Source organism: Podarcis pityusensis (genome assembly GCF_964106645.2).
Source record: "Podarcis pityusensis genome assembly, chromosome: 9".
In the NCBI taxonomy this organism is placed as follows: domain Eukaryota; kingdom Metazoa; phylum Chordata; class Lepidosauria; order Squamata; family Lacertidae; genus Podarcis; species Podarcis pityusensis.
This window is the reverse complement of record NC_138034.1, coordinates 52,045,408-52,062,250: the sequence shown is the minus strand read 5'-3', so window position 1 is coordinate 52,062,250 and position 16,843 is coordinate 52,045,408. Positions and strand designations below refer to the sequence as shown.

General features: G+C 48.6%; 1 protein-coding gene across 1 annotated transcript; it reads right to left on the bottom strand.

Annotated features, from left to right (window-relative positions):
• Nucleotides 1–240: 240 nt before the first annotated feature.
• On the bottom strand, nucleotides 241–2,724 carry NEUROG2 (neurogenin 2). The gene is made up of 2 exons (XM_081021444.1): nucleotides 2,114–2,724; nucleotides 241–1,162 (listed from the first exon to the last, which is right to left on the bottom strand). Exon 2 carries the CDS (start codon nucleotides 1,159–1,161, stop codon nucleotides 373–375), a length of 789 nt encoding a protein of 262 aa, XP_080877570.1. The 5' UTR covers nucleotide 1,162; nucleotides 2,114–2,724; the 3' UTR covers nucleotides 241–372.
• Between the last annotated feature and the right edge of the window lie 14,119 nt (nucleotides 2,725–16,843).

The window sequence follows — 16,843 nt, the reverse complement described above, 5'->3', positions numbered from 1 at the left end:
GGAGCGCGTGAGTGTGTCAGAGGGAGAAGGCGAAGGACAAAAGACATTGTGCCTGGCCAATGTGGGAAAGTGCACATCAGAAAGAGAAAGTTTGGTTTGACAGGTGAAATTCCCACAGCCTCCAGGCGGGCGATGGGAAGCCGGCAGATGCCGCGCCAGGCACGGCCAACGCGGAGCTGGCATGGCGAAAGGGAGGAGAGGACAGACCCAAGACATTCACGTCTCTCCGGGAAGCCCGAGGGGCCGAACTCTCCCCGGGATCGCGCCCAAATCCCTCGGTCCTTGTTTGGTGAGCGGGCGCCTGCGCGCCGCGCTCGACGGCGTCAAGTATTGACCGGGAAGCCGGGCGAGAGCGAGGATAACCTTGGGGCGTCAGATGAGGTCCCTGGACAGCGCGTAGCGCTGCTTGCCCGGCTGCCAGTAGTCCAGCTCCGAGGCGGAGCTGCCCCCAGGGCTGCAGGGGGACAGAGTGCAGCTGTACGTCGAAGAAGAAGAGGAGGCAGCCGACGGGGCGGGGCTGGTGGTGCAGCTCCAGGACGAGGCTGGCGAAGGGCTGCCGTCGGCGCTGCCCAGCACCGCCTCCGAGAAGGCGGCCGCCGCCGCCGCCACGGCCGCCCCACCGACGCCCCCGACGCCGTGGTCGGCTAGACGGAGCGTCTCGCTGAGCGCCCAGATGTAGTTGTGCGCGAAGCGAAGCGTTTCGATTTTGGTGAGCTTGGCGTCCTCGGGGAAGGTGGGCAGCACCTCGCGCAAGGCGTCCAGTGCCGAGTTCAAGTTGTGCATGCGGTTGCGCTCGCGGTTGTTGGCCTTCAGGCGCCGGCTCTTCTTCAGGCGCTGCACGGTCTCCACCGTCTTGGTTGCCCGCGAGCCGCTCCGGGCCCGGCCCGTCGAGCGCCGCTTGCAGTCGTGGCGTCTCAGGCCCAGGTGGCGCAGGTGAGCCAGCTCGGAAGCCGCTCCGGAGACGCCCTCCGCCGGCCCCGAGGGCGAGAGGGGCTGGGACGCCTCTTCCTCCTCCTCGTCCTCCCCTTCGGAGCCGGACGAGAACTGCGTCAGAGAGGAGGAGGAGGAAGAGGAAGAAGAGGAGGAGGCGGGCGGCGAGCGGGCTCCAAGCAGCAGCGCTTCCTCCTCCTTCAGTTCCAGGTTTTCCGGCTTCACAAACATCCTGAAAGGAAGAAGAGGCAAGAAGAGAAGCGATCAGATCAGCGAAATGAACCTGACGACCCTGGCAAGGCTGCCCGCTCCGCCCACCCTATATAGCAGAGTTGGATTGTGTTGTGAACTGCCTTGAGCTCTGAGGATGAAGGCGGTATACAAATTTCATCCTGTAATAATAACAATTAATACTAAAATAAAACAGCTCTGCCGCGTCCGCTGCGTCCATCTCCCTGGAGCCTCTGGCCGGAGAAGAGGCGCGCGGAGGCGCTCGCTTGCCAGTTCGTCTCTCCAACTCCACGTGCTGAGCGCTTGACAAGCCGGAAAAGTTGACGGCGCCTCACACTACTTAACTCTTTACTTCCTGCTTATGCCCAGAAACAGGCCCTTTCAAGTCGATAGGGACCATAGCGTCCAACCCCCTGCCATGCCCAGTCTTTTGCCCAACGTGGGGCTCCAACGTTGGATTGTGGGATTTAGGATCTCATGCTCTAGCAACTAAGCTACCGCGCCATCCGGAACAAACTAGGCAGACAGAGATGGAGAGATGGGACTCACCGCCCATTCCTGATGAACGGATATGGCTTGTACCCCTCTTTCTAGCAAAGCCCCGTAAACTTCTGTAGAGCACTTAAGGGGCTTTAAACGACCCCTCTGATTTGTTCCCCGCGTTTGGGTGTCAAAGTGCCAACAGCGGACTAAGGAAAGCGAAACCCAGACAGACTTTATTGGAAGAAGGAAAGGACCCCCGCTGCCTCCCCATCTAAGTGCTAATGGGTGGGAGGCGGGGAGCGGCCCCTGCGATTGCGCTTGGCCAATTTAGCGGGACTTTCGCCGGCAACTCAAAACAAAAACAAAAACAAAAACAAAAACAAAAACAAAAACCCAAGTCAGTTCACAACCCCAACAAAACGCATCCCAGCTTCTATCCAAGCGCGCAGCGAGAGAATCGGAGACTTACTTGGCTCTCCTTCTAGAGGCGGTCGGATTTTGCTGCGCGCTGCGTAGAGTTTGTTTGGGGTTTGTTTTTGTTTTTGCCAGGGAATGCGTCGGGTCGCTGGTCTCTCGCGCTCTCCTTTTTTTTCCGCACCGCCCCCTCGGTGCAAAAGCTACAGCCCGGGTTTGGCCCCGCGCCGCTCCCCTCCCTGCTTGCTGGAGAGGGTCCCACTGTTGCCGGGCGCTGGGGTGGCTCCAGACCCCTTTGCCGGGGTGACGGAAGGAGGGGGGGAGAGAGTTTGGTGTTGCTGATCGCGTGTGCGTGCGCAAGAGACAAGGCAAGCCCGACGGGGCGAGCTGCTGGCACGCGCCCCTCGCCTCCAGTTAAAGCGAAGCTGCTTGTGTTTCCGTGGCTGTGCGTCTGGCACACGACTCTCCTTAAAACCCCTTATATACCCCCCGGACAACAATCAAATCTACCCCCAGGGCCTCCTCGGCTCTTCCTCCCCCCCCCTCCTCCCTCCCCAGGTCGAGTCTTTCTTTTCATTTCATTATCATCACTCATCTCTCTTTTTTTCTTTCTCTCCCTCTCTCTCTCTCTCTTTTGGGGGGTTGGTTAGGAGGTTGCTTCTCTTCCCCTCCCTCCGCGTCAAGCCCCCTTGCCATCCACCCACCCCACCGACCCCTCCCCTCCTTCCCTCTCGCTTTCATCTGATCCCTCGCAAGTGTGTGGCGCAGCCCCGACGGCTCTGGGGTGCGATTGGTGCCTTGCGCTCGGCTGGAGCGTGCCGCTAATTTATTAATGAATGGGGGTCGCGAGGCGCAGCTGGCCAATCGCAGAGTCCCGCTAGCCACGCGCGCTGGAACCTGCTCCCTTTCAGCAGCTCATTAGGCCGGGTGGGGGGGGGGAGTCAGAGGAAGGGCGTCCTGCAAAGGCTTCAGCCTCCCCTTTGCTGACTCCTCAGACCCCGAAGGGGCGGCTCGCAAGAGGCGCCCTGCTCTGCCCACCTCAGCATCAGAGACGGGGTGCGGGAGGTGGCTTGCGCCATCCCGAGCTGGCTTGTTCGGATGTTCTGAACCAAAAGCAGAGCAGGTAGAATTGAGGAGGAGTTGCATTTCTGAAATCAGGATTTCGCCCCATCAACACCCTTTCCGGGTTTGCCTTTCAGGCAGAAAGGTAACCAAGTCCCCCTTTTCCAGCTGTTGGGGGGTGTAGTTGGAGGCGCAGGTAAGGGCAAGGACAAGTCTCTCCACCCCGCGCAGGTGGTTACGTGAAAAATGGGAACTTTTCACATGCCGTCCACGATTAAGCCATCAACTGAAAATTAGAAGCTAAGGTTGCGTTTACAAGCTGACTTCCTTGCTCGAAAGGGAAAGCTATCCAAATCCAAAGGGAGCAGGCGAAAGTGCCATGCCGCTGTTAAAAGTTTTACAAAGACCTGAAGGGGCGTGTTGATCTCGTTCCAGGGTTCTAAGTGTTAATGTGCTCTTTAAAAGCTCTTTATTAATTGGTTTCCACTGAAACACTCGTAAATAGCTTTCCTCTTTCCACGTCATCCAAAAAGTCACATTTCACATAACGACATGGGGCTGTGCTGATGTGGTCTTCGGTGACTGCCTACCTGGAGGTAGTCCACTTTTCTTCAGCTGGTGGGTGTTTTGAGAGCCAGACTTAGGGCACACTTCAAGCACACCAGCAAGAGCCATGGACAGTGCCAGAGGGCGGAAATCGCCCCCCCTACAAGGAAACAGCCCTCCCCACTGCCTCCCCAATTGCTGGACTCCTGTCCTTAATGCATACTATTATTTTTCTTTGCAAGATCGTAACATGTGGGACACAACTGGCTCATGTCTAAATAAAATTTGTCCTTCTGTGCCACTCATTTTCCTGGTATGAGCACCCACCATTTTCTAGTATTATTATTAGTATTATCTTTTTTAAGAAGAGGAAGAAAGTGGATGAGAGAGCAGGATAAAAAGAATCAAGGAAAGGAAGTAGGAAAAAAGAAATAGCGCGGGGGGGACAGTGTAAAAATACTAAAAGTGATCCCACTGGAGAATGAGACTGAACGTAGGTCCAAGTTGAGAAAGGTTAGAGAAGTTTCTTGAATTATTGGGGGAAGCTGTGATGAAATACACAACTCTGTTTCTTCTCAGTTTTAGGCAAGTTATACTCATGTCCATCGCATTCTCTTTAAAAAGTCAACTGAGGTGTGACCAAAGGTGAAGGACGGTTCCTTGAGCAAGACTTGGAGACCATTGGTTGAGACAGTTGAGGTAGACAAGAGTTGGACAGTAAATGTTAAGACTGGCCAAGTCCACCCAGACATTGCAATGGAAAGCAGGACAGTTAACTGAGGCTGCCGGTGAAAAAGGAGGGAATTGCTATGCGGGGCAAAATCACCTTCCCATTTTCAGGTGGCAAATGTTCCCACCTAGTGTGCATCATGTCCACAAATTAAGATTTTTCTCTTTAAATGTCACAGTGCCACCTCCAGTTCATGGAGAAACAGACCACTTTCCATCTCCTTACTGGCCCACACTGCATCCTGAGATGCTGGTCCATACTGCTCTTCTGTTACCTTAGGTATCTTTCTATCACAAGCCACATCCTTTATCTTTCCAGCGCCACTGATACCATATCAGTTTCTTCATTAACAAAAATTAAAGCATTACTGTGCCACCAACGCTGGTGCACATACACTGAAAAGAAAAGCAGACACTTCTGATATCCTCCTGGGAGCAGCTGTAAGAAAACGGTAACACGGGAAAATGCAGGGGTAGCGTAGGTGAAACTTACAAGATTTTCTCCAGACCTTTTCAGTTTCACCTGAGAGCAAAGAAAGAGGGAATTGAAGGTGAAACGGGCAAGTCTTTCCCCAGCGCCCACCCGTCCCCACTTCTCTTCAACGAGAAAAGTTACGACATGAAAAAGTAATTTCTAAATGTGTAGAACTCCGTGAGGAAAAAGAAAGAAAGAATGGAGGACTAAAGAGAAATGAAACTCTGTTCACAGGTGGCACAAAAATGCAGGAAGTTTGAAATGTGCTTGCAAAGCCCACATGGCCCATCAGTCTGTTTTAAAACTGCATAGAACATTGAAAACTTTCTTTTTGTCTTTTGCAGGTGGAAACAGACCCAAAATCACTTTAAGTGCCTCTCTAAATATGTGTATGTGTGGCGGGGTAGGAATTATAGGAAGCTAGAGCTACAAACTGGGCTGTGTGCGCCTGTATTTGCGTCCCATGCTTTAACTCCCAATGCCTATGCGGTGCTGAACTTCTTTTGCCTAACAAGCAAGGCACGTTCTCCAAAGGGGAAGCTCCTTTCTCATATTCCCAGCAAGTGAGCGGAGGGGCTAGCCCTGCTTAGTCAACGGAGCCCTATAAATAGTAGTTTAGAAACTCTGTTCCGCCATATCCTCCAAGGCTGAACGCTGGTATAATAAAGACTAAGTTCTTACGTGTGTGAGTTGAGTGTGTGGGTCTGTCTGCGATAGAGAACGAACTTTGATTTATTGAAAAGAAGGGATGCACAGATGGATGTGTTGCGGTGTGGTGGGGAAGTCACATGTGCAAATCAAAGTCCTGCGTTTGCAGGGTCGCCGCAGGAAAATTCCAGGAAGATTCCTGCGCCTTTAAAAGATGCAGGACACTCACACACTTTCTGGGGTTCCTTCCCCCCGTTTTCAATGGTTGTTGTTTGCGCTAAACCTACGGGCAGGGATATATCTATCCGTGCCTAGTGTCTCAGAAATTCCAGAAATTATTCCAAAACTTCGATGAGCTCTTATCATCCACGACCGACGGAGCTTCCGCCATCGTCGGGGCATCCCGGGAGCTGGGAAAAGCTGCCTTTGCCGCCTCTCCACCTGCCGCGAGCAAATAAGTCCTGTCCAAGAAGAAGCGCCTTCGGCGCCCCCCCCCCCCCCCATTCAGAGCCCGACGGCGCGGGTCTGCTCTCGGGCTGAGCCGGTGGAGGGTTTCTCACCGGCGAAGGCGGAGCGAGCAGTGGCAAATGAGCGGCGGCGTCTTGGCCTTTCCTCCTCCCTCCAGGCTGTGCTGTGCGCGCCGTCGGGCTAAACGGATTCGGTGGCGAGACTCTGCGGTTCCGCAGGGACCCTCCTGGCCCTCGAAGGAAGGAGCTGTCCAAAGCGTCTTCCTCCTCTGCAATTTTGGTCCGAACTTCTGTCCCTTTTGTCCCCCTTTGCCTGGTGGGCCGCGCGGAAGGACGACGCCGACGCCTCCACGAGGCAGCGGCCAGCGCCGGACGGGGAAGGAGGAAGGAGCATCGGGCCTCTGCGGAACAAGAGTCTCAAAGGGAACGGGTTGTGAATGTGATGGGTTATGAACAGCGGGGCCCCATACCTGTGGGGCTATAGAGGGTTGGATCTGGGAGCTCAGGGTTCAAATTCTCACACGGCCGTCAAGCTTACTGGGTGACCCTTGGTTAGTCAGTGCTTCTCAGGCTGGCCTACACCACAGGGCTGCTTTGAGGGTAAAAATGGAGGGAGGAAAAGCGTGTATGCCACTGAGAACTCCTTGGAATAAAGGTGGGACAACAACAACAACAAAAATTTATTATTTATACCCCGCCCATCTGGCTGGGTTTCCCCAGCCTCTCTGGGCGGCTTCCAACAAAACACTAAAATACAATAACCTATTAAACATTAAAAGCTTCCCTAAACAGGGCTGCCTTCAGATGTCTTCTAAAAGTCTGGTAGGTGTTCTCTTTGACAGCTGGTGGGAGGGCGTTCCACAGGGCGGGTGCCACTACCGAGAAGGCCCTCTGCCTGGTTCCCTGTAACTTGGCTTCTCCTAGCGAGGGAACCGCCAGAAGGCCCTGGAGCTGGACCTCAGTGTCCGGGCAGAAAAACAACAACAACAACAACAACAACAACAACAACAACAACAACAGTTGTTAGCCAGAAATTCAACAGGGCTTATCCCCACTAGGATTGTAGCCTAGGAGTGATTGCGCTGGATTGCATGGCTCCTGAAAGGGTATTATTATCACTCTTATTTTCCAGTTTAAGATTTACACACACAAAATGTCTTCCCAGTCTTAAACATTGACTTTTTAAAAAATCCGCCACCAATAAAGAGTCTGCGGATACCGAGATTCAACGAAACGGACATAAATCATTCCTTCGAGGAATGCGAGTTGTTAGATACCCTCCAACATCTGACCACCTTTGGGTGAAAGGTATCCCTTCTTTTCAACCGAACAAATATGACCCGCAAGTCATTTGAGACATCCCACGGGTGGTCCACCCGAAGACATGCCTTATTCTCTTCCTCGACACACCTTGGGCGCCTGTGGTGCAGGTACGCTATGGGGTTCCCCAAACGCTAGTATTTTAGTTATTTAGTATTCATCGCAACTTCTAAACGTTAAAAATTCGCCTCGAGAATAAGATCTAACCACACTCAACAAGCGCTCAAAATAAAATCGAAACTGTAACTAAATATGCATTATTCAACGAATTATAAACAAACAAAATTAAGGGTCTGGGGGAGTTGGATATGCTGGTCATCATTTCGCGCGCGCGCGCGCGCGCGCACACACACACACACACACACACACACACACACACACAGAGTACTTAAAAGCCCGATGCCTAAAGCTGCAAACACGCTTCCTTCGGAGTAAACATCCTTAGGACTCCCCTGTGCACTTTTTAAATTATTATTTTTAAACATGGCATTAAAAAAAGAAATGGATCCAATTAATGAGATAGCTTTTACTTGGCTTCAAACGCAGTTAGGTCCCTTTCCCCCAATTCGGATTGAAGCTGGTTTGGGACAAGCACATCAAAATGCAACGATTACGCGAAGTTGCAAGCACGTAAGAGATCACAACAGATTCCCCCCCCCCCCCATCCTTTTAGGTACTTGAAAACACGCTCAAAGCACTTTTAGTTAATGCTTTTTGGTGTTTTTTTAAAAAATGTGTTGATGTAGTTTAATTTTGCATTGTACGCTTAAAAAAGAAAATCCAGAGTCGCTTTGAGACATTTGTTTGGCAGCGCGCTACAAATTTATTAAGCATAACACTTTTTAGACGCGCCCTAATAAATCATTTCTTCTTAAAACCATAAGGTGGGGCGGGGAGGGGGGGGAAAGGGGAGGAGAAGCACCACGAATTGACACCCCCTAGGTCAAAGCACAGGGGTGGGGGCAAACCCCTAAGCGGCTGTCCCACCCCCAGACCACCCTCTTCGGCCAAGCGCCTTGAGCAGGCGCAGTGGGCCCTGGCGACCTGCCCCAAAGGTCAATGGGCTCGGCCTTTCCGGTCCAGCGCCGCGGGGTCTGGCAAAGCGTGCGGGGCGCAGGAGGGACGCGCGGCTGCGGAGGGAGGCTGCGACGAAAGTGTGGGTGGTTTGCTCAGCCTCTATGCGCGCCGGGCGCAAGCTCAGGCGCAGTGCAGGCGGTCCGCGAGGAATGGCAGTAAAGCCATGCTTATGGAAGGATCGGGGTGTGCATCCGAGGAGTCACCACGGCGGACTTATTTCACGAGGTGCCAAACTATACAGAGACTAAGCTTCACACGTGCTCAACATATTTGTGTTTGGAACCCTCTACCAACGGGATTAATTAAACCAGACACAGTCCTGCCAGGCATCAGCAAACTTTTAGAAAAAGATGACAAAGAAAGAGGCTTTATTTTATTCCCATTGCACTCTTGTGGCTAAGCCACCCTCGCTCTTTATAGGAGTGCAATCTAGACCTCAGTGGCACCGATGAGGTGCAAAGGCAGCGTCTCAAAAACCAAACTCAAATATGTCTGCTTAAAACACAACAGTGTTCACTCACGTCCTTTCTGGACATTGCTTTTGACATGACACTGGAAGGAATGTCTCTCTGCACAGCATTCCTATCAGTTCACAACCTTGTCAGACAGATTACAAAATGAGATGCCTTTAAAATCTAAATTAGTATAATTAAAACGCATCTCAGCCAGCATGGCCAATGGTAAGATGGGAGTTTTAGTCCAACGCCTTGACTATTCCTGTAATAAATAAATGCGAAATCCCACAGTGAGCTAGTTGCAGCAAACCCGTTCACTTAGCTGGTTGAAAGATCTGGATTGCAAAGCCTTCAGTTCAAACCTGAACATGAGTATACAGAGACAAATGTCACAGAGTTAAATGGAACTTACTGGTGGTAACCCAACTAAGTTACATTTAGAGTAGATGGTAGACAAAGTGAAACAAGTTAGTACATTGATTTCAGTGAGTCTACTCTGAGTTCATTTAAAGCACTAGGATACCTTTTTAAACAGTCATGGCTTCCCCCAATGCATTCTGGGAAGTGTATATTTTTTTAGGGAGCTGAGAGTTGCTGGAAGACTCCTATTCTGCACCCTCAGCTAAAATTTCCAGTGTTTTAACAATCAATTCCTCTTTCCGGGGAACCCTGGGAATTGTACCTCTCTCTCTCTTTTAAAATCTATTTTTATTAAAGATTTCTTGGTTTACAAAAGTATGTGCAATGTCTCTTTTTTCAAGTTACATTTTCTACAGATCAGTTTCATTTGTTGAGACATTAGTGTTACATTAGGAAGAAAGGGGGGAAAGAGGTGGAGGGGGGAATGGTGAGTGGGGGTGGGGTCGGGTGGCCATGTTTCTATTTTATTTAATGTATATGTGGGGTTTTGTGTCAGCATCACTTGTGCAGGTTCTCTTTGCTATTTGTGTTCCTTTGGTGGTGAGAGAGGTTGGGGTTGGCCCTAGGGTGTGGTTGTTTGTTTGTGATTGGGTGTGGTGAACTTTGTTTTTATGTGTGAGTGGGGTGGGTGAGTGTTTTGGATCAGGTTTGCCATACTGATTCCTATGCTGTTGGTGGATTCTTGTTGGGCTGTGTATGTGATAAAGGGGAGCAATACCGGGGTAAAGGCATCTTCTTCTATTTGTCCCCATGTCAGTTTCAGTTTATTGGTTAATTTTTCTAGTGAGGCTGTTTCCCATACTATTTGGTACCTTTGGTCCATGCTTACTCCTGACAGGTCTCTCCAGTGTCTGGTTATGATGTTTTTGGCTGCTGAGAGTAGGTGGGTTATGAGTTCTTTGTAATGTAAGTGGGCATTATTGTCTTGGAAGATGTTTAGTAGGTCCAGTTCTGGGGTGATTTCTAATACTTGCTTAGTTATTTTGCATATTTCTTTTATAGCTGTTGTCCAGAATTGTTGGATTTTGGGGCATTCAGAATTGTACCTCTCTGAGGGGAATCGGGGTCTCCTAAGAACACTCAACTGTCATAACAAACAACAGCTTCCATAAATCTTGGGGGGAAGTCATGACGGTTTAATGTGCTATGATACTACTTTAAAATGTATAGTGCACATGTATTGTGCAAATGGGGCCACAGTGCAATCCTAACCATGTCTGCTTTGAAGTAAGTCCTATTGAATTCAATGTCAGGTCTGTGGGAGTTAAGAGTGCAGCCTTAAGAAGATGGCATCTTATGGCTACAATCCTAAACACACCATATAATCCTATGCATGCGTATTCAGAAGCAAGTCTCATGGAGTGCAGTGGGTCTTACTCTCAGGTAAGTGAGCATAAAAGTAAGCAGCTTTAGCTGTGAATAATGTCAGCTGAACATTTGCTTTTCCCAAATCATAAGATCAGACACTGTTCCGTGTACTTGAATCCCCTAATTCCTGTTTTGTATTGCTGTTTCATTGGATTGGGCTGTGTTTTTAATCATATTGGCTTTTTAAAATATAGTATAAATCTTAAAGGGACACGGGTGGCGCTGTGGGTAAAACCTCAGTGCCTAGGACTTGCTGATCGCAAGGTCGGCGGTTCGAATCTCCGCGGTGGGGTGAGCTCCCGTCGTTCGGTCCCAGCTCCTGCCCACCTAGCAGTTCGAAAGCACCCCCAAGTAGATAAATAGGTACCGCTTTATAGCGGGAAGGTAAACGCCGTTTCCGTGTGCTGCGCTGGTGCTGGCTCGCCAGATGCCGCTTAGTCATGCTGGCCACGTGACCCGGAAGTGTCTCCAGACAGCACTGGCCCCCGGCCTCTTGAGCGAGATGAGCACGCAACCCTAGAGTCGGACACGACTGGAGCGTACGGGCAGGGGTACCTTTACCTTTACCTTTATAAATCTTAAACAAATAGTGGACTTACTTGTGGACTTGTCCCTTACTTACTTATAAGATTGCACAGTACCATCTCATTTTTAGGCACTTTTCTCTAGCTGCGTGAGCATCCTATTTGGGAAGTTGTGTGATAGGGGACTCTACAATTGAAAGGGTTTGCACTAGGGCAAGAAACCAGCACCAAATTAACCCAGCCTTCACCAAGCTGGCACCCCCAGATGTTTCATTCTACATATAGGGTTGATAGATGTTGACCAAAACATCTGGAGGGCAGCAGGTTTTATTTGTTTAGCTTATATCCCAGCTTTCCTTCAATGAGCTCAAGGTAGCATATACAGTGGTACCTTGGGTTAAGAACAGAATTCATTCTGGAGGTCTGTTCTTAACCTGAAACTGTTCTTAACCTGAGGTTATTGCTAATGGAGCCTCCTGCTGCCGCCGTGCTGCTGCTGTGCGATTTCTGTTCTCATCCTGAAGCAAAGTTCTTAACCCGAGGTACTATTTCTGGGTTAGCGGAGTCTGTAACCTGAAGTGTCTGTAACCCGAGGTACCACTGTACATGTTTCTCATCTCCTCATTTAATCCCCACAACAACCCTGTGAGGTAGGTTAGGCTGAGAGGCGGTGGCTGACCCAAGTCACCCAGTGAGCTTTATGGTCGAGTGGGATCCGAACCCTGGTCTCCCAGGGTTGGTCCCACATAGGCTGGCCAAGGATGATTTAACCTCAAACCACCCCCCAGCCTGATGAAATCTCAAAGGCTGAATTGTTCTAATGATGGTTACTTTTGCTCTCTCTCTAGGCTAGCCGGGTCTTCATTTTATTTGCACACTATTTTGTCCAGGTCTGGAGAGAGGACATGGAAAAGGAGGGGTGGGTGAGGGGGACACTGAGAATGTCTTATTTCAGTTCGTCCTCAGTCTGAAGCCAAACGTGACCGAAGACAAATAGACGCGGCTGGAGTTTGTGGCTGTCTTTTAACTTTGTCTGAATTGAAGAGGCACTTGTGTGGTCCCTAAAGTGCAGCCTGGTGAAACGAGGCTGAACGGCTATGCAAAGCGGGAGGAGGAGAAGCAAGAAGGAGTTGGGGGGGGGAGATAGATGGACAGGAGGGAGGCACAGAAGGACGGAGAGATCCCAGCACCCAAACTGTCCAGCAAGGGTCAAACTGTTCAACTCCAGCCCCTTTCGCTTGGCTCAATCCTCCTTTAGGGTAACAACAAAAGGCCAAAGCAGGCAAGGCTCAAGAACTGGGAGAGCACAAATGATTTAAGGGAAAGGGCAAGGAACTGGGAGGACAGGGCAGGGAGACCTTTAGAAAAGCCTTTGTGGTGCCTAAGAAGCTTGAACGTCGGCGCGACCTCAAAGACCTTAAAGTTTATAGGGGAAAGACCTTAAACTGTTGCCGAGAGACCCCAAACCACGATCCGGCTGCCCAAGTTGTGTGATGCGACAGGGTGTCCCTCCACTCATGCCAGCACTGCAAGGTTTCCTGCAGGGGGTGTTGGTGAGCCCCCTTGGAAGAGGCCTTGCACCATGTTTCCTTCTTGGCTTTTGAGGCCTACTGAGGGGAAAGAATGGAACTACAGTGGTCAGTTCTGCAAGGAAAATATAAGGGCTTGCTGCAGTTCCAAGATCTGTCTCCTGGTCCCAAATGTGAAGCGAGTATCTTTTGTTCAGAAACTTTATTATTATATCACCTCCATGGTTAATTTATAAAATGAGAAATGATTGGTATTGGCCAGACATTCTGACTTGGAAGCCCTGCCCTATTTGAAGATGCACAGGAACTGGCTCTGATTCCTCACTGGTGATGGGAAGGCACTCTGCATGTGCTCAGATGCAATCTTTCTTCTGGATTTACCATAGAATTAATTAGTACTTGGCAGAGATTTCTTGACTAATTAAGGTCTGTTTGGAAGTTTACTTAGCCTATGCACTGCAGCAATGGAGACAGTTCAGTCCCTGCTGAATTGATCTGTTCTAGGTTACAACATATCTAGCAGTCAGTGCTTTTTTCCTAGAAAAATAGGTGCCATAAAGTTGTTACAGTAAGTGCCATACATTTTAACAAAAATGAGTGCCCCCTAAAAAAAAAAAGGCACTGCTAGTATTGGCTTGTTAAAATATATATTTGCTATATCTTATTTGCATTCTATATTTTATAGACATAGCCAGGGATTGACTGCCATGCACATTTGTAGCAGCCTTGAAAATAAGTCTGCAAATTATACTAAATTATATAACCTAGCTTTGGGTGAGGAACTAGTTTGTTCATATTGTTAATCTCAGATGGGTAAAAGGGGTAGGATTTTAGGGGGTCCAAGGCCAGCAAGGAGCCCAGACTCTAAGATTTCATTAAAATAAAAAAGTAAATCAATTGAACATTTCTGAAGAAAGTTAGAACAGAAAACGCAGAGGCAGATCGAACAGTTCAGCACTTGGCCGGCAGCACCAGCTTGCTTGCTGCACATTTCTGAAATAAATGGATCCATCTAAAGCATTATAAAGCCCTTGTGTGTGATGGTTGCGGGGTAAAGCAAACTTTCTCATCCTAATATATCCAGGTTATGAGAAATTAAAACACTATTGTTTGTACAAAGTGCTTTCCACTTGTAGTTTGCAGTTGCCTTTGGGCAGAAGACAGTTTTCATGCACCAGAGCAATTGTTATCACTAATACCACTATCGGACATATTTATGAGGCTTTAGCTGCATTAATATATATAAAACAAGGTTGTACTTCCCTATCATATTGGTCTCAGAAAGGCAGGAAAATCACCCACAGAGCAAATAGGGCAATCTATTCCACCAGCAGCCGCTACCAATGTCTGCTGTGAGATAGGCGGGGCAAGCAGGTTGAGACAATTGAGATTACCCATGGAAATCCTCCTGGTTGTGCCATAACCTGCAGGTGTCTATTTGGCATCCACCAGGCAGAGGAACATAAAAAGAGCCTGCTGGATCAGGCCAATGGCCCATCTTAGTCCAGCATCCTGCTCTCAGAACTAAATGCCTATGAGAAGACGGAAAACCAACTATGGGAAGCCTGAAAGCAGAGCCTGAGTATAACACTTGTGGCTTCCAGCAACTAGCATTCAGTGAAGGTAGAGCACAGCCTTATCCTCCATTTCCTTGCCTTTTCTTCTGGTGGCAAACACTGTCTGGCAGTGTACAAACCAACAGTGCTACACTGAAAATATTTTGGCTTACCATGGCTTTTGCTGGCCAGCCATCATGGTATTTTAAGGTTATTTTTACAGTCTACCTGATGGTTTATCTTGCTGCATTTAACTGTTTTGATTGTACTTGTACTGTAACTTATGATCTTGTTTTACACCACCCTGAGATACCCACATAACAGTGTATACTTTTTAAACCAATAATTAAATATATAGATATAGTATGAGGGCTGAAGTTGGTGAATGCTGGAAGGATTCTGGCAAGGGACAAATACTTGTGTCATTATCATCAACACAATTTTTTTTTTGGGGGGGGAAGAATTATTCTCCATTCCCAAAATGGAGATAAACTTAACTCAAAAGTAAGAAATGAGGTTTATCTACTGGATAACTCCAACAGAAAATTAGTTCAGAGGAGTATTAGGTAGGACAAGGGGAACCCGGGCTTAAATGCTTGCCCAGGCATGACACTTACTACTGGGTGGCTTTCACAAGTCTGTTTCTTGGTAGGCTTAAATCTGTTTCACTTTGTGGGGAACTATCAGATAGTACATTCCCACTCTGGTATAGGGTGGGAGACAAATATAACCACATGTACCAGATTTCTTAAAACTAAGGAGGTTATTTGCCTCTGCAACTGTTCCAGTCGCATGATCTCACCCATTCTGAATGATGCCCAGTGCTGTTTTTCCATGCCTGAGAACTGATTTTTTAAGAGATACCTGGTCCACAGCTATCTGTAAAAAAAGCCACCACTTCTCCTCTTAAAATACATAGAAGCATAGATGAATTGCACACGGTCTGCCCCCATACTGTTATCTACACCTGCCTATGAATGATCTTCAATATTCAAGAAGGGTGCAGATATTTTTTATTTATTGTTTCCAGGTGCAAAGCAGAACATGAGAATCTGCCTTGAATTACCCTGCAGCAACGAGGGCTTATAGTGGTATTTAAGCTAGGTCCATTCATTTCAAAAGGTCTACTCAGAGTAAAACTTGAATACCACTCTTAATTTCAGTGCAGGCAAAGATGTGACCAGCTCTGACAGGGCTCAGTCTCGGATTCGGCAAAATAATTTGGCTCATTTGTGGAACAAGCTTCCTCTGTGCGTGCACCAAAAGGTTATTTGAAAAATCCCTTAGGACATCTTTTACATACTGAACACAAGCTAGTAATGACATATTTTTTTCCATACCCATTTGCTAAAGCCAGGCTCAAAAACTATAGGGAAAGTGTTACAGGGACATACAACAGATAAATGTGTGTTTTTTTTTATGGAGGAGGGCACAGCAATTTTATTTTACTTTCCTTGCAGAAAAAACAGCTTGACAGATGGGCGCCCTTCCCTGGTCTCACTGGGAGATGCCTATACCCATGTAGCTTGGAGGCATCCCTTGCTTGCAACTATTCTCTCTGCTCCCCCCCTCCCTCCCCGCCAGGGCCACAATGTGGTAGCTCTCTGATTGTTTGCTTCCCGATTTGCATGGCAGGTGCAGCCCTCCACATAGTGATTTTTAAACTCCAGCCCCTCCCTCGCTTTCTCCTCCTGGGGCGGCAGGCTCTTCCCTCCCCAGGAACCCCAATAAGCTCCCCCACCCCACCCTGCTTTCCCAGAAACTTGAGGATTGCACGGCCAAGACGCAGTTTCCCCTTTCCTTTCTTCTATAGATGTGGCCAAAAGAACAGCCGATTGTGAGAAGAGAAGCAGCCAGAAGCCCAGAGAGACAAGCCTGCAAAAAGGGACATTGGGCAGGCAGGCGAAGGTGCGAGTGAGAGAGCACTAATCGCTGAACCAGGAGACAAATACGATTACCAGCTCCGAGCCTTGAGTCAGAAAGTCTCATAGACTTTAAGATGTTAATCCCCAAGCTAATCCTTCCTTTGGCGTGTAGGAATAGTGCAGCCACAAGAGTTGTTTTGTTATTTATATTGGCGTTTAATAAAACTCAGGCAGTGGTGAATGGGCTGCCCACTCTCCAATGGTAATTAATTCCCTATTTCAGTGACCCAATTGTGCTGGGATAGAGCAGCGGGACAGTCCCACTGCCCCAACCCGCCTTTGTGTAGCTTACATGGCTCTCGTGCTTCAACAGCTATGGAAACCCATTCTTTTGATGTCATTCAAGGAGTTTTCCTTGGGCATCTTCTAAACTTCAAGGACTCTTTTCTTTTCCCAAATGCATGAAAAGCAGGCCTGGCTTGACCACCTCTGTAGAATTTAATGATTTGTTGAAAGGGCCCTTGGGGAAGGAGGGGGCAGGAGAAGGAGATATAGACAAACAGATATTGGGGGGGGGGGAGAGGAGAGAGAAAGGAGGCGGGAGAGAGAAAAGAAAATCTGACAGGTTTGTATATATATATATATATATATATATATATATATATACACACACACACACACACACACACACACACACCTCCATCATTCAGAGTACATCACATGGAATGAAACACTCGTGGAAAG